We start from the raw sequence: 24,421 nt of genomic DNA, 5'->3' as shown, positions 1-24,421 counted from the left end.
ATGTTTTCATATTCTATTTTATTTTATTGTGACTATTCCTAGTTCTGACTTTGCTTGTCTGTCGTGTTTACACAGTATGGAGCATTAGAAAAATGAGAAACACCTGATTGAGAAATGACCCGAGGAGGAAGACAGAGGCATTGACCTAACCTGCAAATTCCTAAGATCTCGATTCAACTGAGCAACGACGGGATGCACCAGGACAAGCTTGATTAAGCGAGGCCCCATCCTTCACCCCACGTGTCCCAAACTAATTGTGTGATGTCTTTTAGCGTGCTGTTGGTAAGAATGCTTTCTCAAAGTAACCACATTAGTTTTGGACTGAACAGGTCAGCCACAATAAGGACGCCTCTCAAAATGGAAGACTTAAACATTTTACCAATGAGAGTTTGAAGATGTAGCAGTTTTATTTATCACAGAAGAGAATGCATCTGAAATACAGACAAACAGAGTAGCAAACCACAATGGAAGACCACAGAGTGTGCACATGTGTGCTTGTGGTTGGGCTCACCTTTAATCCATTTCTACCTTTGAGACACAGGGAATTGCCTATGGCTTTTCCTTGCCAATACAATAGGAATCCTAATGAGAAACACATCACCCCCACTTTTGTATTTGACCCAGTTTAATCTCTCCCTCTGTTTTGCCTATCTTCTTGTGCCTTTCATTTATTACTTCGCATGACAAAAGATTTCCACCATCGTCTTTTACTCACGTCACCAAAGCTCTGAGGGGAAGCACTATGTCTCTGCAGTGTGGTGTTTGGTTAGTCTGAGCGAGGTTGTCGCAGTGGTAATCTTTTGCGCAAACTTGATTTTGTACGTGGATTATTCTAAAGAGTGCGTTACAAAAACCATAACTCAAAATCAGAAAACAGAGTCTGACAAGAGCCCGTGACTTTACTGTAAAATCTTCATCAGTTGTGTGATTTGAGTGATTGTCCCCATCACTTGACCCAATATGTTACGTGCTATGTCGATAAAACATAGATGTAAATTACCTGCCGCTTTATTAGGTTATTTAGTCAATGACGTGTCAGCAGTGCAATGCATTTAGCCACGTAGACATGACTAAGATGACCTGCTGAAGTTCAAATCGAGCATCAGAATGGGAAGTAAGGTGATTTAAGCAGAAACAAGGTGCTGCTTAAAGATCAGGAGACTGACGCAAGAGTTTTCAGGAGCTTACCAAAGCTGGACAATAGAAGACTGGAAAATGTTGTCTGGTCTGATGAGTCTCAGTTTCTACTGCAGCATTTGGATGGTAGGGTCAGAATTTGGCATAAACAGCATGAAAGCATGGATCCATCCTGGTCACCTTACTACCACTTGACCATCCTTAAAAAGCTGCGGAGTACCTTAGCATTGACGCTGACCATGTTCAACTGTTTATATGTACCCAATTATCTTATGGCTACCCCCAGGAGGATAATGTGCCAAATTAAAGCTCAAATTACTTTCTTTAACATCCAACTGTGTGATGCTATCAGCAGCACCTTGAAAATCTATGCTGTGAAAAATGAGTAAAGGTGATCCAACCTGGCAAGATGTACCTAACAAAGTGGTAGATGAGTCTATTTAGGGAAAGATTGTTGTTCTTTTGCAGTGGCTGTGGTTAGCATATTTGATATTTGTGTCCATGTAAAAAAAAATGTTCACATTAAAACAGCAACATAAGTGCCCTCAAGTCCTGGAAAGCTCTCCCTACTTCCTTGTTTCCACGGTCACTGAAAGTAATTATAGGCTAAAACTGTGGGCGCCAGATGGGAAAGAAGCAAGAAACTGCATTTTAGCCACTGCCAACTGAACTGTTTGAAAAAACCCATATATATTAAGATCTTTTTATATTTGCTTGGAAACTCAACTGGAAATAATGTTCATTTTAGAAATGTTTGAGAGTCATTTAGGTTACCGTGTTGACTTCATGCCATGGGTTCTGTTTTTCAGTGTTAAACCAAACTTGAATTCACATATACTGAATCATGATTTGTTTCCCCTTGTAAGAGACCACTCAGCTAAAGGACATACAGACAGAGATACAACCTCAAAAACCCAAAACAAGAAAAATTATTTTACCGTGCTAACAAACTCAACCTATATACTAGCAGATTAAACCATTTTAAATGCAAAGGGGGAAAATACAGACCAAATGACTAAAATTAATTAAAATAAATCCTGTCAGCCCCAGACTGTGACAGCAGATGGTTCAGTCCATAATGATTTGCCTTTACATTACAACTAGCTCCACCCTCAATCTTGTTCTGCTAAAACTAGGAGGGACTGGAGCAGGAGGCTGGACACTCACACAGGTAATTAAAAAAAGTGCCTTCTATAAATCAAATGTGTGCGCACATCAGTTAGAATACATTGTAGTGTGTTAAATTGTAATGAAACCAGTTACCCTAACTAACTTAGCTCTGTAATGGCAGTGGCTGCAAATGAACTCAATATATGAATGATGCTGGAGTGTGAAACCTTAAACCTGTATGTCCGATGTCATGCAACTGTAAAGATTGGACAAATATTACTAAAGTTGTATTTTATTTGTGTTTCAGATGGCATGTTAATGAAACACTGATCCCTCTAAAACAAAAAAACAAAAAAAGCTGACAACCACCAGTGCTCCCCCTCTGTCTTTGCTACATTCACAAGATTTTCAGAAAACTTGACCTCTTACCCTGACCAGGTATCAGTTTGAAACTCCTACACCGTCTCCTTTTTTGAGTTTCGCATCCGCAAACCTTGGTGTCAATATTGTCTGCTGGCCTGCCCGGCAGGGTGACGACGATACTCCATCAGCCTTTTACAGCTGAGGGGAAAACCTGGATATCAATTTGAAATTGGGTTTTGATGTGCCTGAGAAAACACACCGAACAAATATGTTTGTGCATGATGTGGAGGGAATTTTCAGCCTTGGTTAAGGTATGCAGTCTCTGATAGTTCTAGTAGTAGTTTGAAGTAGGCCTACTGCTTTTTTTTAGTGTTTGAAAAGGTTGCAGTTCATCCTCTTGCTTTTCTTGTCCACATATGTCTGGGTGATGGATATTAAAATTTAGACTGTTTTTTTTCTACATAAAATTATATGCTAAATAGATGTAGGTATAGACAGAAAAAACAATGTCTGGAAAGAAGTGTTGCATATTTGTTCCTACAGTAATGTCTCTGCTTGCCACATGTTTGTCTTTCAACTTGAACGCCAGGGAATCTGTTTATTTTGCTGATTGTCATCAGCTTCACTTGTTGGCATCACTGCAAAGCACTGGCCTCATTGCACTTGCAGTGTTTCATATTATCCATGTCTTGACACAAAAGACAACAATTTCATTACTTGATGCTGACAGTTGTCCCCGCCCCCCTGCATTTAGAGTATAATAAACCTTCTCTGGCCCCAGTTTTCCAAGTTTCCTGAGACACAACAGACCCAAACAGTCTGCTTCTCATTATCTGTCATGTCCAAATGAGTCAGTGCTGCCCACGTTTCCTCTGTGTTTTCCTTCAGCGTATCAGCGGCTGTATACTGTACATCTGTGGGAGCTGTAGGACTTATGAGCTTGTCTGTGTGTTGGAGAGACAGGGAAAGAAAGGAACACCACTGTGCCCCAGCACACTCCCTAACTGCTACCTACCGCTGCTCTGCCGTTGCCATGGATACAGTGCCCTCTCTCTCCCCTCTCTCCTGTCTGTCGGTGGGTATGGAGGGATGGGGCTCGAAAGGAGAGGAGAGAAGTGGCTCTGGCTGCTGCCTCTGCGTCATATTCATACCAGTGCAGCTGAGAGCCCCCCACCACCACCATCACCCCCTCCCTCCTCTCATTTCCCCTCTTCCACCGCCTCCCGCCTCCTTCCTTCCTTCCTTCCCTCCCTCCTTCCTTCCTTCTCATCATCCAATTTGCACACTACTAGACCCCCACCCCCCCACCCCCCAACCCATTTGTGTCTCCTATCTGCATCTGCTCATCACATTCTTCCTCCCTCACTCTCTCTCTGCTGGCCCAGCTTGGTTTCCTCTGCGTGGCTGGCCTGAGCGGACTTTTTCGCGCGAGTGTGGTAAGAGGAGAAAGAGGAAGACAAAGGTAAGCACAGATATGGAGGACATTTAAGAGTGTTTGTCTGTAAATGAGAGAGTGAGAGAGACAGTGGAGAAAAGAAAAGCGGGGGGGTAGAACACCTGGAAGACAAAAGAGTGAGAGGAAGGCGATGGTGGCACCAAGAGCCTTTCAAACATTTTAATAGATATTTATGAAGAATCAAGGTGCTCTGTGGAGTGTTTTTACACTGTGTAAAGACAACACACTAGGATGAGACGCATGCCTCAGTAAGCCAAGCTGGCAGCATGTCTGTGTGCAGGCACTTTGCTGTCTGTCACATAGTGTTATGGAACTGCTGCTGCTGCGTGCTCCCACAGTGGAGAGAAGGAGGCGAACAGAGGGGGGAACTTCATTATTCTCAGAGAGCTTTTTTGTGCAATGTGTTGACAGAGCGGGAATCTCTGCATCTGCACAAGCAGGGAGAGTGAGAGGCAGAGAGGAGAGTGAGAAAGAGGATGAACAACAGTGCAGTTAGTGCTGAAGCGCTCGGCTTCAAAGCATTATCACTCCTGGAAACAGGAGCCATTTCCAAAAATCCCATTCGCACACCCTCCCTGCTCTTTCTTCCCTCACGCTCTTTATTTCTGTTTGTTTTTCTTGCATTATTGGGGATGTCTCTGTTGTTCTCTCATATCTTGTGTTGCTCAGAGTTCACAAGTAGCAGGATGTTGTCTTGATGTCAAACCCACTGATCGCGACCATCGAGGTGCACAAAAACACTGAACTGTGACGAAACGGCAGATTGAGATGAGATGACTCCGAAAGACAAACACCGTTGAAACAAAAGACGCCAAAAAAAGTCTGTGTGTGAGAAGGGCAAATGAAAAGAGGAGGGGAGAAGACAAGTAAAGGGAAACGAGGACGCCCGCAGGGTTGTTCATTGTGTCTTGGTCCTAAGAGCAGTGTCTGACACTGTGTATGACATTTAACTGTGATGCGTCTGCCAGTGAGCTGCTGTGTTGGGAATGTGCCCGTCAGCTTTCATTTCTGTGGAGACAGTTGTTTGTCTTGTGTTGGCATATTGGTTGTGAGTGACAGAAAATGGAAAACAGAGGTTTGTTAAACGAGGCTTCAACTCACTTGGGAGTCCTTTGTTAATGCAGGGACAACACGGATATCATAGACCAGTGGTTATGTAGCCCACTATCAACAACCCCCCCCCCCCAGTTTTTCACATAGTCCACACATATGTCATATTTTTAAACTAAATTTCAACCCAAACTAGGCAGCACTGTTTAAAAAAAAGAAAATGCTGTAAAATTGCCAGCTAACCTGTAACCTGGACTGCATGACATACACTATTCTACTGGCTTCTATTTTAGCCATTTATCTTCTACTTTAGCTGTTTACTAAACTTTTTACTTGTGCCTTTTGTAGCGATCAACCACTGATCCATTACTTTTGAGCTAACTGCTATCTATTTTTTGACTCTTCTGCGTTACTTTGTGTGCACCCTAACTCATTATGCTGCATTAAAAAAAAAACAGTGCAAACTTTTTCCATGGTTTTCCAAATTCTGACTGGTAATGCAGAAATGGCCTCTGGGACACATGCATCTTTGTTTAAAAAAAAAAAAAGTATTCTGCCCGATATTTACTGACGCAGTTATGACCCAGGCTCATTTCCTATCATCTTTAAACCTTTTCACCGTTTCCCGTTTAGTCTCAATAATTTGGTGATAATTCACCGCATAGACTTTCACCCATTTGACAGGATGAAGTAGATGAGCAACAAAGACATCTAAATTATGAGAGTCGGTTATGTGCTTGTGTGTTTGTGTAGTGATGTGTGAGATTATGAGATTATTGGCTCAGAGAGCAGGCACGCTTGGGCCAAGAGAAGTTGTGGGATGAAAGGAAAAGGAAACCAGTGAAATGGAGGAGGGAGAGGAAATGAATCACAATCACATCAAGCTGCAGAAAGGTCAAAGTAATATCAACAGAGTGAGGAGATTAAACTGACAGTTCAGTAAGATTAAAAAGCCAAAAAAAAGGAAAAAGAAGTAGGGTTTGCTGAACAGACGTTTGCAATGGAGTCAGACTGTTTACACTCAGCTCTTGGTTGTGGGCTTGTGCGCATTTGCGCACGCACGCGCCTCCTGCCTCCCATGGGTCTCCGGTGTCCCTGCGCTCCAGGTGGGCTTTGCATTTTTAATCGATACTGTCTGTAGTGATTAACACCCGCGTTTTCTCTGCAGCAGAAAAACAAAAGGAAGGAGAGGGAGACGGAAAGAGAGATGAAAATCTGTCATACATGAGGCACGGTGTGTGTGTGAGAGTGTGTTTGTGCATGCGTGTTTGTTTGGCGGTAATGACCCTCTGCCTCTGGGCTCCTACTGAGTATGTTTATCTCCCACAGCAGCACCGGGCAAAAATAGACGATGCATCACTGACACGCACGCGCACACACACACACCTTGTGCAGTTTCTCTTTTTCCTCTCCTTTGCTCTAATTGCCTCCCTCCTGCATTCTCCATTTCACACACGCTCCCTTGCTCCAGTCCATATTACTTACTCCAGTCTCACACACTCTTTTCTTCCTATTTCACTCCTTTCTCTATTTTCCCTCCCACTTGTGTTGCAATATGCCTATTAATGATGCAGCTAGAGCACCAGTGCCAACTTCCTGCCTCTGACGGAGAGAGAGAGGAGTGTAGTTGTGGTGTACATGCCCTGCTTTGTACCACTCCCTCTTATCTCTCCACCCCTCTGTCTGTGTTGTTTTCCTCAGAGTTGGCCCATGCGAGCAGCGTGTGGACTGAGTGCAGCTGTTTCGTTTAGAGAAGAACCCAACATGTGAGAAGATGTCTGTTGGAGGTTGTGCATGTCCCGGTGAGTGCCTACTCTCTCTTCTTTATCTCTTCCTGTCTCTGATCTCCCTCTTTCCTCCTCCGTCTCTGTGCTCAGTGGTGCTGTCAAAAAGATGACTTATGTAAAAGTGCTGCAAACCCCCCTAGGGCCAACGTCAAGCTATGCGAGTGTGAGTTTGTGTGGGCATGCAGTGTGGCGGTGAATCCATGCTTCACTCGCAGCACATGTCCTAAAACAAGGTTATAGACTGAGGCTACCACACTTTAGGATTGAGTTGTTCAGCAGAGCCTCTCAGTCACGCTAGCCTGCTGTGCGGTTGATCAATGGCTCTTTGAGTTTTACCACATACAGAGACTGAGATATCAATAAGTACTCCATTTCTCAGCTTCATCTGGCCACTGTAGTTTTGCTTAACGGATATTAGGGCTCTTGTACATCTAGAAGAGTTGTTGGAACTCACTGCTTAGTGTCACATACATTTTAGATTTGTCCCGGGGGTCAGAACTGAATGAGGCAAAAGTACTTTAATTTACTTGCTTCAAAATGGTTTAAAGCTCCCTTGATGGATTTAAACTATTAATGAGGGTACTTAAGACTTAACCAACTTGCCTAGAGTTAAGCTACATTTGGGCTATTGCACAGCTCTTTGTCATTGTGACTTTGCATTTTGCATTCCTGCATGTCTTTCAGAAAATAAGACTTGCACTCTTAAGCTTTAACGGTTAGCTAAAGTATGGATTATAACCACAGAATTGAGTGTTATTGATATTCAGGATCTACAGTTGGCTCTTGTGCTACTCTATCAGAGCAAGAGGAAGAGCATCTAGTACAGTCGGAGTCTGTCTGCACATGTCAGTCTCTGGCAAGCAAAATGTTTTGGCAGTTTTTATCAAGTACATCTTCTAATCTGTTCTCTTCATGGTGTGTTTGATCCCCCTTTTTTTGACTTTGGAGCAATTTCTCTTTAAAAGTATCCCACTGAGAGCAGGCAGGCTACAGAGATGGTTGCCTTGCACACAGTGAAAAGCCTCACGGTGCCAGGGGACGGGCTCTGTGCATCACATTGGAAAAGATATCAGATAGAAATTGAATCGTAGCATCTGCTCGGGGGATTTTGGAGAGGGCAGATTGAATTAGGGTGTCAGTATCATTTTAATGGGGCTGCTCTGATTCATGGGCAATCAGCTATCAAATGGAGTAATATTAGGGCCTCTGCTTGATGTCCTTCTCTCAGATGTTTTTGTTTCTGTACTATCTAGGTTCTTTTCTCCCTCCTGTAGCATTTCAGTGACTCTGCCTCCTTCGTTCCCCCTGTTAACAGACCGTACTGTGGAGCAGAAACTTTTAATGACATCCACATGTTTTTGAAGGATGTACGGAGAACACGGTCCACCAGAGTGATCTGCCATGTGCATGCCGTGTACCACCGCTTAAACAGTCACAGACTTACATAGGCTTACACATGCGTGCTTGGAAAAATTTGCAGTGCAGGATGCAAGTACACTCGCTCGTTTGTGCACCATCACGAGGAGCCTGCTAGGACAAGTTTAGGCTGGTAGGTCTCACAAATAACCAGAGTCATGTTGATCCAAGCTGGTTTGCTGTTTCTCTCTCTCTCTCTCTCTCTCTCTTGTCTCCCTCCCTGTGTCTGCATGCTGTAAATCATTATATTTGAAGGCTGGTTTGTTTACATTCTTGTATGTTCCTGAATGGGAGATCTTCCCCATCATTCCTGCATGAATCTACATTGTAAAAACAAGTTGTCTATAGTTCTAACATCATTTTCACATTTATTCGGTCAGAATTGCACAGATGTGTTTTGTTTTTTCACTAGGCATACTTGCTGTTTATAAGCCAGAATAAAGAACGGCATTCTCATGGCTGTCTAGCTCGGTGACAACCCTGTGACATCCTGCTGTTGTTGTGACTTTGCTGTGAATTAACCTTTTTAAGGCTTTGTTCCTTGCGTGAAGGAGATTCGTCCTAACACAGTGGAGCCAATCACATCCTTTGTTCAGGCTAAATGGTAAAAATAGATTGCTTGTGAGCTGAAGATACCCCCCCCCCCCCCCATTCTCGCATGCACCCACTCAAGCATGCGCTCCCCTTTGCTCACCACTCTCTCCGTCTCTCACCCATCCCACTCTAACCCCTCCCTCCCATTTCTGCCTACCTCATCTCACTCTCTCGCCCCTCTTCCTTTCCCTCTTTCACCCTCTCTTCCTCTCCCTTTCAGTCACTCCTTCATCCCTCGCCTACTGCCTTTTGCAGTAAAAGTGGCGTTACCTCATGCAGAAAGTCACGTGGTTCCAGATTAAAGAAAAGTGACTTAAAGCAGAGCCAAGATGGCAGCCAAACAGCTAGGATTTTTTTTTTGTGTGATTACTGTTACACAACAACGTGACTCCTTCAGCTTTATCTCACTGAACTGAAAAGCCTGTCTCCATTCCTTTTTCTCCTCAATTCTCTTGCTTCTTCTCCTTTCCCCGCCTCTCTCTATTCTACTGAGGCTCTCAGATCTTGTTTGCTAGATCAAAATGGCTGTGTGTGCAGAGGCAGAGAGAAAGAAGGAATGCGTGGGAGACAGACAGAGATGCTGGGGGAGTCGGAGAATTTTTTTTTTTTGTTGGGGGGGGGGCAGGCAGAGTGGAGATGAGCTGTAGTGATGTCACATCTGCTGCAGGCTGACAGGATGGCAAGAGAAAGCTGGCATGTGCCACCCAGCTGAAAACAGGGGGAGGATAGGGAGACATCGAAATGGGGAGGAAATTATTTTTCTATTGAAGCACACCTGTAATTGTAAAACATGTACAAGCTAGTGAAGACGACAGCAGACTGCTGTAAAAACAAAGTATAAGGAGAGCTGAAAACTATATCTTTGTGCCGCCTATGTGGACTCAACACCAGGAATGGTTTATTAATCCAACCAGATTTGTTTTTTCTCCCCCTTTTTATTAAATGTATCATGAATTATTCAACCTGTGCAAAGTAAAGTTGGTGTCAAGATGGGTTAGAGTGCTGAATGGCAAGCCTTATATTTGATCAGTTTTATGCAAATCAAGACTAATATTGAAACACTGACATTATTGAAGGGAGTTTTGCTGTAAGTTGTTTCTTCTGCTTCTAATTTTGGGTAAGAGAGTAAGTGATGTTGTGCATCGCTTTAAGTTTACATATTTCATTACAATTAAATGCTGTGTCTTTATACCCTTTTGGGGATTTCCATGCTTAGTCTCTAAATAATATCGTAGTCTGTCTTAGTTCTTAAGTTTAAACAGCTAAAATTTTATCTGGAGAACTTACCACCCCCACGAATTTCATTTCAGCAGGGAGACTGTGAAATTCATTTTAAAACCTAAAATTTTAACTCTTTCCAAGGAATTTGTTAATTCAGTCTGGCTGCAGGTCCGAGATCTGTGTTGTTGCTACTGTTCACGACACAGACCTTCACACAGACATGAGGTTTTTCTCTCTGTCGTTATCCTTTGCCATGTCTTGAACACACACTGTTAACTTCCTCTCGGTAAACCACAGCAGCATCCTCTGGGTGACGCCTGTGTTAGGATAGTCTCCTGCCTTGTTGCTATCACTTCCAGTCAGGTGTCACAACAGTTTCCCAGACAGGCTTATACTTCCACTGCGGTGTCTAAAAAAGCAGCAACAGGAATTGGAACATCCTCTTCTTCACCAGCTTTCTTCAGATTTCCTCAGTGCTGCTAAAAGCTCTTTTGTCACACGCTTGGTCAAAGTCGTAATGCATTTGAAGGGCCTGGAAAATGTTTTCGAGGCATAATTACATGTGGCTAGTGTGTGATGACCTACTTTGTTTATCAATATCAGTTTTTCCTAGTATATTATTTGCCTAAGCAAGCCAGAGTTTAAATAACCAATGAATAAATAAAAATGGAAAAACCTTTTTTTGCAACAATGAAACAAAGCACAGAAGTCGAGCAAGACAAAGCAGTCTGAATGCAAGTCGGCCCAACTCTCTCTCTGTGTGTGCGTGTGTATAGATAGATAGATAGATATAAAAAAAAAGACGATATATCGGTGTTTGTACACGAATACCTGTGCCGTTCAAAACCTCCTTTTCTGAGACCAAAATAGGACTTAGTTCCTGCGCTATGGTGCCTTTAATGTTATCACTGCCTGCCAGGTGACTATGTGCTAAATGTGACTCTTACCGAATACAGATTAAAGAGGATTCAGTTCAGAGTAATGCATGTGGTAATGCATATTGCCATGAAATCCACACTAATGGATTTTGTGCATATGTATATTGTTGATAATAGAATTTAATATACAACTACAGCGGAGCATGTACAAATTTGTTGTTATGGCCAAAATCAAATATTACTGTAAACTCCAGGACAGTAAATTCATTCTACTTTGAAGCATGGGATAAATTTTTTTTTCTTTTATCAGCATTTGCCAGCAGAGGGAGATGCTGTCCTTTCACACCTCTGTGCAAGTCCATCAAAACTGACTTGCACAAGGAGTTGATACACCAGCCAGCTTTGGTTTTGTTCAACAAGCGATCTCAAAGTTGGGCTTGTGTTATCACTAACAGATTAGACCACAGGTGGTGCATCCTTCTCTGAAAACTGCGTACAGCAGTGCCTGCTTTTTTTTTTTTTTTTTTTTGCATACAGTTTTACATATCTCTGCTCTATATATAACATAGGGTTTGTGCGCTGAGAGACGCTGGTGTGGGTCAGATGTGTTTACTGTACATCTCAAAAAGCATAGCTTCACTTCCCTAGGCTGCACTCCCGGCTTATAGAAATTCTAACTGACTGGCAGCTCAAGTGAAAGCCTCAACAAATGAGCTTAAAATGCACTTTGAGACCACAAATGGTTCTCTAGGCCTCAAATATATTGCTTGTAAACATTAGAGTGGTTATTGATTAAAAGTGAGGCTGCAGATTAGCCTACGCGAACTGAGGCTATGACGGGCACAGAGCTGTGGTTGAAAAGATTTGAGTCATCAGCCACGTCAATCACTTTTAATAGGCCTTTACAAAGATACAATTAAAAGCGCTATGTCGGTAGCAAGTCATAACTGATTTAATGGTATAAATAGGATGTTTGATTCACACTCCATGAAAAGAATAAAGGTTAAGGGGTTTTAAGATTGTGCAGGACTTGGATGCCCACTAGTTTAAATGGGTCCAGCACTGCTAACACAGTGTTACTTTTACAGCATATTCTAAAAGGACTACTCATTCTTCATGAGTGATCATTATGACTGATTGACTGTTTCAGTGCCCTCACACAGAGCTTTCATAAATGGTCGGACACTCTGCGTGGGAAGTTGAGAAGAAATCATCTCAGACACTGCAGTTTCACGGGACATAATCCTGTCACTTTGATCCACAGTTAAAGTAGGAAAAAGACATATTTTATTGCAGCCATATCTGATCATGAAATCTGAGATTCAGCTTTTACTGAGCAGTAATGAAGTCTATGTAACTTTTTTGATTAAAAATGCTTGAATGAGGGGAAAAAAAAGTGCAGACATAATGATGCATTTTTTTTCTTTTTGCAACACGTGGTTACTTGGTCAAGTATTAAGATATTTAATTATCTAGCACTGCAGTTAGGGAGCAATGTGGTGTGTTTTAAAAATCAGCCTGTTCACACACAATTTTAACAAAGTGAAGTGCAAGATAGTTAAATATCTGAGATATGTCACATGTAATACTTGGACAAAAAGATAGACTTGCAAGTGAGCTACATGTTTCAGTGTATTTCACTTGTGTGGCATCTTATTACAATGCTATTATAGACTATGACACTTTATGACTTGTAATAAATACAGTAGGCAAAGTGCAGATGGATATTTGATTGCATCAATGAAAGAAGAAAAAAGAGCTACCTTACCCTCCTAAACTCTGCTGACCCAAATATTATTCATACCCACTATACTTCAGCGCAGGGCTGGCACAGAAACGGCATGGCCCACAATGCTGTCAGACTGTGGAATAAGATTAAGTGAGACGGTTGTTCCTCGCAATGGGGACCCACCTTGTACTACACTGGGGGCCACTGGTCTACTGATGGGACAAATTGGGGGCCCCAATTTGTCTTGACTGGGGCCTGAGATTTTTGTCCCGGTCTGTGTGTAGGGATGGGCGGAGGAGCCTGGAGGAAGGCGGGGCCTTTGTTTGTTCGTGTCTCGGCTGGCAGGAACAAAGGGTCCGGTAGTAGTAGAACACAGTCCTCCAGACAAATGACATTTAAAACATATAAGCAGGAATTGCAAATTCACCAGAAGCGGGGAAGTAGCGTGGATTGTTTCAGTTCCCGTCGTCAGCTGTTTGGTTTAGGACCACAAGAGTACATTATCAGCGGCGGAGAATTCACCATCCAGCCGCTCCGGCTAGCAGCAAGGCTAGCTGGCTAGAAACACCGACCCGAGGTGTTGAGCAGCACCGCGTTTAGGTGGACGTTTCTCTGCAGGTAACTCAATCGAACTGCTATACCAGGTTAGCAGCATCACAGGTTCACAATATCCGCTGAAATTGATCGTAAACAGACACGGGGGGATAGGGAGCGGAGGGCGGTGATATTTAGCAAGTGGGTTAATAGCTTAGCAATGGCATCCGTTTTCTGCAAACGGTTAATGTTAATGAACGCGGCCCTGTGGTTCAGTTTACGCCTGGCCCGTGCTGTTAAAGTGGATGCTCGCGCATTTTTACAGGTATACTGCTCATGCATGTGAATACACGGAGCAATGAGGTGACACCAGAGAGCTGTGCAAATACGTTAGGAGTCTTGCACATAGCTTTGGATGTTTTATTGGCTGATGGCCATCCTCTGGATGCAGCTCTATTGTTTGCATTAAGCAGTTTGGGCGGACTGAACTGCATCAAAGTCCAGTTAAGTTAACCTTTTGTTAGCGTAGTGAAATATGCATCGTGATCTCTCACCTTGTTAAAGTTTACTCTGTTCAAGGATGCTTAAGGACTGTAGTCATTTGTCAGTACGTGACATCCTTTAACCTCAGGTGCCTCTGAGCCTGTCTTTTCGTGTTAGTAGTTGTTTACATGCATAAGGATCTAATGATCTGCAGGGTTTTTTTTTTTTTTTTAGATGGGTTAGTACTGCTGATTGAACCTCATATTTGTGTGTGTATTTATGTTAGAGGTGAGAATCCCCCATGTGTCAACATTTTTTTTTCCTCAGGGCCTTTGTTTTAAAATATCTTTGCATAATTTGATTGTAGCTTCATTGTAGCTGTTTCTGTTTTCACATTAAGGGTTGTGATTGAAGAAAGGTTTTTTTTTTTTGTTTTTTCACAATAGAGATGTGATTTGTTACACTGGACATTATGTTTTGCACAAAGCTGTGGGATCAGCATCAAAATGAACAAAGGCTTATCATATGGGCCTGAATGCAGTCTGGGACTAATGGCTAGACTTGCTGGGGGTGGGTGTATAGGTCAGAGGTAATGTGTAGGGAACCATTGTTGGGTGGCCTTGAGCAAGATCAGCCTCATACTAATAGGGAGGAGAAGATGACCTACCATGACTCTTGAGAGTATACAGAAAGAAGGAAGAAAAGGGTGAAAGTAAATGGAGGAGGAGTTGTAGTAGTGTGTGGTGAAGGAGGACAATTAATGTTTTTCTCTCTCTGTTTGAACCTAACAATCACCATTTGAGAATTGGTGCACATGTAGATAACTCGATCAGTTCACAGAAAGTGGCAAAAATCTTACATTTACACCCCTCTATGGTTTTGGTTTGCATTAGCATGCATGGCGCTGGGAGTCGACGTTTCTCCCCCTGCTGGTTTTAATTAAGTACAGCCCCCTCTTTCCTATGCCAAGCAGACAGTGACCAACCGTTGTGCATAAATTGTAGGTCAAATTAACATTATGCAGGTGCCTGTTGGGAATACCACATTTACAGGCAGTGTAGGCATTGTTAAACAACTGGATACAAATGGGTTTTGCTGTTATTTAAATGTTGCTAATACCTGCCTATCAAAACATACTTTAAATTCCTCATGTTGGTGCCCCACTTCTGTGTCTGCTTCAAAGGGTAGGGGAACTGGAGGGTTGCTGTGACTGGCCGGTCTGACTCAGATTTCTAGGGGTTGTTTTCCTACAACCTGGGTATAAAATATCTTTTGAGACCCTAAAACTTGAAGCAGCTGTTTGTGTGGAGCCTTCTTGAGTAGATGTTTTCTCAGCACTGCCAGATTGTTTGAGCATGACTGTGTTATCTGGGCAGACAGGGGTTAACAATAGCCAGTGTAGGGATGGGGGGGGGATGGGTATAGAAGAGGCAGCAAGAGGGGGGAGTCCAGCACACAGTGTAGAGAGGCATGGTTTTAGGTTCACATAGGGCTGTATGTTGAGAGGAGGGTCACCAGTAATGGTACAGGTGCCACAAAAATACAAAAAATATGCCAGTGGATCTGGTTTCCACTCATTTTGCAGTTTGTGTTTTCAGATGTCTACAGGTTAATAAATATACCCCCCCTCCCCAAAACAATCATTTGTTTTCTTGTCCATTTAGCAGATTGAAGGTGCATTAGATGATGAGAGCAGCAGGAAATTGTTATGGCAGTGGGCTTTTATTTGAACAAGTCTGAACAAAATCATCCAACATTAGATTACTGAGATGTTGCTGCGATTTGAATGAGCTAAATCCAAAGTAATCTAAATCTCCTTTAATTCTCTGCCCCCCCTCCCCCCCCTCCTCTTCCTCTGCTCCGGGGTTGTGTGCAGGCTGTTCGTCAAAGTCATTCAAGCTGTACTCTCCTAAGGAGCCCCCCAACGGCGGCAGCTTTCCCCCCTTCCACCCAGGCGCTATGCTGGACAGAGATGTGGGGTAGGTCTGAACTGAGCTCTCAAGGGAAATTTGTGAATTCATTCAGCCAGTAAATTATGCCATTTGTTACCCTCTTGATGTCTTATCTTTTGACTTCTTGCAGGCTTCTTGTTTTTATTATAAAATCAGTTTTCTTGATGTTTACTTAAGAATATAAGACGTCTGTTTTTACATTTATTTATTTAATTTTAATAATATGGAGAGGTTATGAAATGCAATCTATTTGCAGAATGTTATTAAAGGCATACATGCTTGGTGGAGATTATCAATATCTTTTTTTTTTTTTTTTTTTGTCCTAGGCCTACACCCATGTATCCCCCCTCATACATGGAGCCTGGAATGGGGTGAGCACATTGATGCTTAAATAATTAACGCCATTTGATCCTGTTTTAGGTCAGAAGTCCTTTATATAGCATATACTGTTCAAAAATTTATGCTGCATTTAGTTTGAAGCTGCTCTTGGATTATTGCTTTTGTTTGCACTACGGGTGTAAGTGCACTGAAGCAGCCCCCACTGCAGGGTGTGTTGAATATCCCCATTTTCTGTTTCAGGAGACCCACACCGTATGGGAACCAGACAGACTACCGGATATATGAGCTGAACAAAAGATTACAGAACTGGACAGAGGTGAGAATCGTTTTGTATTTCACACAGTGTAGTAGCAACCCAACACAAACTGTTTCACAAAAACACAGAGCCTGTCTTTTATTTCCAAGCAGGAAATGTAATAAAGTCCTCGTAGAACTACATTTTGCAGATCCTGTAAACCACTTACCGGTACTGTTGCCCTATTTTTAGATTTCCCTCCCAACAGCTGTTGATGTGTAGGTAACCATGTTAGGGATTATGCGAGAAAATTAAGTCAGAACTCAGACTTGAGTTACATCCAGACTCTAATAGGATTATCTGATAAACCTGGCTAAAACATAATTGGAGTACCAACTGTTTCTATGCCTAAACGGGCAAAAGAGTAGCCATTATGTGTTGTTACGTTGTGAGGCTGTTTGCACACTACAGGAAATGCTACAGCTGGAAGAACTACTGGAATTGAGTTTTACTTTCAGGAAAGTGAATTGTTGGGTTTGGTTGCTTATCCAGGAAAACACACTTTAACATTTATCTTTAAGAAAATGCTTAAAGCTGCTGAATGACTATCATCTGAGGTGTCACAGGGTGAGATTCAGGTACACCATGGACAGGTCGCCAATCGCAGGGCTTTTTGCGTGCGTTTCATTCTGTTGTCCTGAGGAGTAGAAAGGTTATAGGAGAGGTGCAGGTATATGAATTTCTAGTTCTTGTTTTTTTCAAATGGCATCTGTTCTTCCTTTTGAACATGACCTATTTTAACATAACTCACTGCACATTTTGAGGAATCAAAAACTGAAAAATGTTTCTTCTTCTGCTCATAGGACTGTGACAATCTCTGGTGGGATGCCTTCACCACAGAGTTTTTTGAAGATGATGCTATGCTCACGATCACTTTCTGTCTGGAAGATGGTCCAAAACGATACAGTAAGAAATATGTTTTCAAAGAAATGATAGCTGCTTGTCATTGAATATGTTTTATTTTAACACCCTACAATAATAAAGAGAAAACCCCAACAATCAGGTGACCTGCTTATGAGCAAGCACTTGGCAACAGTGGGAATGAGAGACAGGACAAAAGACACACTGTAGAAAAGAACCAGAGATTAATAATAACTAATGATTAAATGCAGAGTGGTTTATAATCAGAGTGAAAAGAAGTAAGTGAAGAGGAAACACTTGCTGCATTATGGCAAGGCCCCAGCAGCCCAGAGCTATTGGAGCATAACTAAATAGGATTGAGGATCACCTGATCCAGCCCCAAATATAAGCTTTATCAAAAAGTAAGGTTTTAAGCCTAATCTTAAAAGTAGAGGGTGTCTCCTGAATCCAAACTGGGAGCTGGTTCCACAGGAGAGGGGCCTGAAAGCTCTGCCTCCCATGCTACTTTTAAATGTCCTGCTGTCTAAGAGAAGAGTGGTCTGTTGGGGTTGTACCGTATTATAAGGTTTTTATAAATCAGATGACGGCTTTTTTTTTTTTTTTTTTTTTTTAAATGTCCTGTCAGCTTTAAGCTTTTAACTTTGGCACATTTTGTCTGCAGCCATCGGCAGAACGTTGATTCCCCGGTACTTCAGAAGTATCTTTGAGGGGGGCGCCACTGAGCTCTTCTATGTTTTGAAGCATCCAAAGGAGTCGTTCCATAGTAACTTTGTGTCTCTCGATTGTGACCAGTGCACCATGGTGACCCAGAACGGCAAACCTATGTTTACACAGGTAATGCCAGTGTGGATAATAGACGCACAATTGTCTCTGAACCTTTTGTTGAGATGGTAACCCATGATCTCTGCTGTTTGATTTAGATTTGTGTTGAGGGCCGCCTGTACCTAGAGTTTATGTTTGACGACATGATGAGGATCAAGACGTGGCACTTCAGCATCAGACAACACAGAGAGGTCCTACCGAGGAGCATTTTGGCTATGCATGTGAGTTGCCGTGTAAACAAGCCCCTCTTTAATACTCAGATTCACGTACCGTGCGTGCAATTGGTCATTACTTGTTTGTTTTTTCCCCCCTATCCTCCAGGATCCCCAGATGCTTGATCAGCTGGCTAAAAATATCACCAGATGTGGGCTGTCCAACTCCACGCTCAACTACCTCCGTGTAAGCAAATTTCCTTCTTGATCTTGTTCTTTTTTTTTTCTTCTTCTTTTTTTTTGGTAACATATTGGTGAATTATCTGTGTTTGGAACAATCTAACATCTATCATTCAACTTTGGCCTCTCTCGTCTTCCCTTAAGCTATGTGTGATATTGGAACCCATGCAAGAATTGATGTCTAGGCATAAAACCTATAGTTTGAGCCCCAGAGACTGCCTGAAGACCTGCCTCTTCCAAAAGTGGCAAAGAATGGTAGCGCCTCCAGGTAACGCGTTTGAAATAGCCAGTGGCATTTATGATAGTTACCCTTTCAATTTAAGCTTTGAAGCACCCATACTAAAATCCAGCAGCTGCTGCGTGATAGTTTCTTATCTGTAAATGACCTAGAAACTAGTGATTTATAGAGATTTATGTGAAACATGTCTTTCTGTGCTTGTAGCTGAGCCTGCCAGACAAGCTCCAAACAAGCGGCGGAAAAGGAAGGTGTCCGGCGGGAGCACCGTGAGCTCTGGCGGAGGCAGCAATAACAACAGCAACAGTAAAAAGAAGAGTCCAGCCAACAGCTTTTCACTCTCCAGCCAGGTACCTGTAAGCATTACATCTACTTGACTTCTGTCTGCACCTCCAAACTTCAGCTGAGCAAGGCATGGGGGGGAAAAAAAGGGTGTAAGGGTTGGAAAGAAGGGCAGAGGGGTCAGAAAATTCTTTGTATGCGTATATTGGGTGGGAGCTGGGGTTGCTAGCATGTTTAGTTGTAGTACCAGGTTTGGGTGGAGGTAGGTCAGGGAGGCATTTGGACTCGGAGTTTGGTGGGATTAGGTTTTTGTGTGTGTGGGGGTGTGTGTGTGTGCGTGTGTGTGTGTGGTTTTGTTTTTTGTAATTCTACAGAGGATAGATTTAGGTTTTAGACCCCCTCATGTGATCCAGTGATGGGCAGTCCCTGGTCCTCTAGGGCCACAGGTTAAACGGTCTATCATATAGAGGAGGTACAACTGACCTCCGTCTCTGCTTAATATATTTTGGGTCTGTGGGGTAGGGTTAACCTTGCTCTGATTTCCAGTGGGATAGTTAGGCTTTCACTCTAAATCTGCCGTGTTATCCCGGTCTTAGAGTTACCACTGAGTCTATCAGAGCACGTGATTTCACACAGCACTGCTTGTTTGACTGAGCGAACGAGACCCGAGGTGGAATGAAAACCCCCGTGATGCAGCACTCAAGGATCAGGGATGCCCACTTCTGGCCAGTAGGAAAGGCTTCTCGACCCTGGTTCTCGGGACAGGGAGTCAGGGCCACATGGACTACTTAAATGTCTGAGTAGATGACCTGAACACACATTGTCCAGTTGTGATTTGGTTCAGAATAAGAGGACACTAAAATGGAAAGCTTTTAATACTTGGGTTCCCTTGATTTCCAGTATAATGACGTTCATAAAACAAATAAATGTAATGCTGGAATTGAGCCCAGTCAGATTGCACCTAAAGCAAAAACCAAAACGAAATGAACAACTACAGAGTTGAGTTCAGGGTTAGTGACCCATGCGTGCAGTCATTCCGCGCACCCCCCTGTATTATGGGGATAATTTGTACCGGCCCTTGCTGTCCCCTTTAGGATGTGATGATGGTGGGCGAGCCCACTCTGATGGGAGGGGAGTTTGGTGACGAGGACGAGCGTCTGATCACGCGGCTGGAGAACACGCAGTACGATGGGGCGAATGGCCTGGAGGATGAGGACAGTTTCAACAGCTCACCTGCACTGGGGGCACACTCGCCCTGGAACAACAAGGCACCCTCCAGTCAGGAGAGCAAGAATGACAACTCCCAGTCGTCCCAGTAGACGAGGGGGGTCCCAACTCGTTTTGTTTTTGTATTTTTTTTTTCTCCCCCCCCCAAAAAACTTACTGGGATCCACCTGAGCCAACATGCTAGCAAGAGGGGTCAGGGAGGGCGGCTTCGAGCGCTTATGTTGAGTTAATTTTTATTTGTGTTCTTTCATTATAAAAGGAGAGTGGGTGGTGAAATAGATTGACCAATCGAGCTTATTGCCGTCACACAAAGGCCAGTTCAGCCACTCTACCTCCCTCACATGATCATTGGTGCTCAGCCTTGGCCCTAGTCTGCCCGGCTACAACCAGTCCTCTTAGTGGTGTGGTGAGTCTGGCGGGCTGGCAGTGTGCGTGTATGTGTGTTTACCCCCCCACCTCCCTCGTCCCGCAATCATCGCTCACCACAATGTTTGAGCCAGAGTTGGCGTGTCCGGTTGTCCGAGTGCTCGCAGCGGCGCCCATGTCAGCGGGTTCTTGTTCCAACCTCGGGTCTCTCAGGCGTGCGTTCCCGTCAGCCTCGCACGTCACTGTTTCTGTTGTGCTCATGTCACAGGGAAGGAATGCTTAGCTTTTATTTGACATGTTTTTGCAGGCTGCAGAAAACTGTGTGCACTCTTAGTATCAAAATTCAACGTTCGGTTTTTAAAAACTCAATTATTTGTTTTTGTAGGACCTGGTTGGAACAAAAACCTGTACAGTGCCGGAGCTTGAGGACCGGAGTTGAGAACCACTACGCTAAATCTTAAACACACACAAACACTGACAGACACACACCCATACACATACACACACATGCAAACACGCACACACTCACAGCAGTGCGCACACACTAACACGGTTACCTTACACCTTCAGCATAAAACGTTGAGGTACTGGAGAAAGGTGGTATGCAGCGTGTCTGGACCAGAGCACCAGGCGCTAACAGAAGTGTGTTTTTATTTTCTATGTTTTAGACTTGTTTTGATTTTGTTTTGTTTTTCAATTTTTTTGTAAACAATTTCTAAAAATAAACAGACAAGCAAGCCAACAAAAAACACCCCAGAATATTCTTTGCACTGTTTTCCACTATTAACGGCAATCTATTTTTCTTATGAATTGACGGTGTATTTTTTTTCCTTTTCTATTATTGCTAATGTAAGAACTGTAAACATCTGAAACCTGCAGTATATTAATGTAGAAATATTGCTGTTAGATCATTCTTATTGTGATGGTAAATAACTTTCATGTAAGTCTATCCTTGATATGTCATCCATGTGTCTCAGACATCCAGCTGTCATCTGGCCCATTGGCTTCAGTGCTAAACAGGCTGGAGACAACAGGGCCAGTGCTTAACTATCTGATGCGAGTTCAGAGTAGCACACTGGAAACCAGTTTCCCCAGGTAAATTTCCATCGAGCACCTGGTTCACATCTGTTGTCTTATCATCGCAGAACTGTTTGCTTTGTCTTCAGATCTCTATATTGGGGTGAGGGTCCTCTATTCAAAGAATATAATGATAGAAATCAAATTTGCTACTCAAATATTTTAAAAACAACTTTTGATGGGGTTGTAAAATAAAAAATAAGACTTTTGTATTAACTTAAGCTTCCCAGAAATGTTTTTAAGTACAATTAAGAAAGCTGCAGACCAAGGAGCTACATGTAAAGATTCTTATACTGTTTAAACGGCGCTGTTTTATGTTATATAATGAATCATTTGTTGGCTTTACTCCTCATGTTTGTGTCTGTGCTTGTATATTTTTAGGTAGTAATTTCTGTAAAAGTTATTCTATGTATTCCTCCCTAGAACTATGAGATACTCAATCTAATGTAAAGAGATGAAAAACCTCTTAAGTTTTTTGTTTTTTTTTTTTTTTTTTTTTAAAAACGTGATTTTTAATGGTACAATCACTGACTTAAAAAACAATTTTTGCCCGCATTTTAGGAAACTGTATTTATTTTTCTATGTACTGATGTTCTGTTTAGGTTGAACCCACCTGTACAATATTCATGATGATATATGGAGGAATTTGTGGGGCTGCTGAGTCAGTTAATGCCAACGGAGGTCATTCTGTTGTGTTTCTTACGGAGATGCAGTTTGCACATTGTTCTGTTGGCTCAGTATTATCGAGGAGGAATTTAAATGCCATCGAGGGTGTGGAAGCGTCAGGTGTATTTGAAAACCAGTAAATGGCAACGGTGACAGAAAGTGTTGACCTCAAAGTCATCCAGTTGTATGCCTCAAGTTCCTTACATGCTGGAAATGTGCCACAATGGTGCGACCTTTATTGAAATTTAATAGGATTGACCAAAACCTTTTAATTATAATACTTATGGTCTTGTTTTTAGGCTATTTGATGTCTGTTTTTCAGATAAATGTTAATATCTGAGAGATGAGTTTAACAAAAAAGGAAGGTTGACCACTGACATTGGATCTTACCCTTGGGGAAGTTGGTCTTAAAGCTGTGGTGTCAGGGTTTGCAGAGAAATAGGGAAAAAGTTGCCTGACAGCATCACCCAGATGCCGGCTAACAGCTGTTGCATGGTAATTTGTAGACTGTCCAGCAGGGGTCTCACAGAGCACATGAGTGCGCAGCCTGCCAGAAATTCCTCCATCGTTTTTGGCTGAAAAGCCATCTGTAAATCTACACTAGGCTGCAGGCTATTGTGTTGAAATCCTTATTCATCGTCTCCAGCACCCCTAGTCTACTTTTGTGGTGTTTCAGTTCAGCAGGCAGACACAGAATTGAATCTAGGAGCAACTTATCAACACCCTGTGTTTTCTGTTTGGGAAATATAAGGGTGTATGAGACAGAGATGAAATGGCAATGCACCCATAGCTGGCTCCTGTAGCACCTCATCATGGGGGTGGTTTTATATCTATATTTTTTTGCCAGGTTTCTGTCATTGATAATTCATGTATGGTATCAATAAAGATGAATTTTCACGGAAAAATGTGGTTGTCTTTATTGCTGGTGATAGAGGAAGCTCTTTGGCGTTTTGTCACACATAGGTGACCGCACCCACAGCAAATCATCTGCAGCCATCTCATCTCACCGTGTCCCTTAAACCCGTCTGTCACACCAGCTCTGCATATCCGCCATAAATGTTCTCTGTGGTCTTCCCCTTTTTTCCCTCAGTTGCAGCTCTCGTGTCACCATACTTTTTTCCAATATCCACCATCCCTCTGTCTCAGCCTTGCCTCTCTGTTTGTCTCTAAACCACTTGACCTGATCTTATTTTCTTCAACTTTTCCATCTCCAGCTCATCCTCCTGTCTTGTTAGTGTCACTTTTGCTGCTATCCTCCTTTCACAAGTCAACACAAACCCTCCATGGCTTTGGATGGGTGACCCCAGGTATTTAAACTCATCTGCTTTCACTACCTGTGCTCCTCGTTTCTTTGTCGTTACACCTTTCTCCTTCTAATTCACACCCATGTGTTCAATCTTGCTTCTTAGTCATTCCTCTTCTCTCAGGAACTACTACTCTCACTACATACCCTCTGGAGACTCCTGCCTGACCTCATCTGTCAGCCTGTCCATCACCATCGCAAACAAGAAGGGGCTCAGAGCTGATTCCAGATGTAATCCTTGCCCCACCTCGAGCCCGTCTGTCACTCCTACCATACACCTCACCACTAACTTCCTGCCCTCGTACATGTTGTGCACCACATACTTCTCTGCCACTCTTGACTTCCTCATGCAGTACCACAGTTCCTGTGTTGGCACCCTTTTACATGCTCTTTCTCTACATCCACTAATGCACTAATACTCCCTCTGACGTTTCTCTATACTTCCCCATTAAAGATTTTTCAAGCAAACATCACGTCTGTAGAGCTGTTTCTTGGCATAAAGCCTTACTGCTGCTCACTGATCACCTCTTCATAACTTACCTTCAACAACTTTTTCTCACAACTTCCTGTTTTGTTTTGTTTTTTTATTGGCTGTATACCTGCTGCATTGCATGTTAGAGAATCACCCACAACAAATAATAACTTCCTCAAAGCAGGATTTATTTTCCTCATTTACAGTTTTTGTTGTTGTGCTTTGGAAGAGTTCCTTTGCATGATGTACAGTTCAATATAATCCTTATTCATCTTACATAGCTGCCCTTTAGTTAATCCACTGTCTGAAATTTAAAAAAAAAAGAAGAAGAAGAATTAAAATTGTTGTTTCCTTCAAACCTACCATCTTGCCTA

The 24,421-nt window shown here is 42.7% G+C and overlaps 1 protein-coding gene across 5 annotated transcripts; it reads left to right on the top strand.

Annotated features, from left to right (window-relative positions):
- The first annotated feature begins 3,905 nt into the window (after window positions 1-3,905).
- Window positions 3,906-23,177, top strand: ldb1a (LIM domain binding 1a). Of its 5 annotated transcripts, none has more exons than XM_085296927.1 (12): window positions 3,906-4,072; window positions 6,818-6,918; window positions 15,635-15,737; window positions 16,037-16,081; window positions 16,290-16,365; window positions 17,148-17,250; window positions 17,867-18,039; window positions 18,126-18,248; window positions 18,349-18,426; window positions 18,564-18,687; window positions 18,862-19,004; window positions 20,031-23,177. In XM_085296927.1, the coding sequence occupies exons 2-12, from the start codon at window positions 6,891-6,893 to the stop codon at window positions 20,253-20,255; spliced, it is 1,221 nt and encodes a 406-aa protein (XP_085153053.1). In that variant the 5' UTR covers window positions 3,906-4,072; window positions 6,818-6,890; the 3' UTR covers window positions 20,256-23,177. The 5 variants fall into 5 exon arrangements, with proteins under 5 accessions (XP_085153053.1, XP_085153051.1, XP_085153055.1 ...); XM_085296925.1 differs by having other exon boundaries at window positions 18,862-19,010; XM_085296929.1 differs by having other exon boundaries at window positions 3,909-4,072; window positions 18,862-19,010; window positions 20,915-23,177.
- Window positions 23,178-24,421: the final 1,244 nt, after the last annotated feature.

Source organism: Mchenga conophoros, linkage group LG13 (assembly GCF_057382185.1).
Source record: "Mchenga conophoros isolate Kocher_MC1m ecotype Shallow Benthic linkage group LG13, M_conophoros_male_GT1.1, whole genome shotgun sequence".
NCBI lineage: Eukaryota > Metazoa > Chordata > Actinopteri > Cichliformes > Cichlidae > Mchenga > Mchenga conophoros.
The sequence above is the reverse complement of the archived record's forward strand: the minus strand, read 5'-3'. Positions and strand labels throughout refer to the sequence as shown.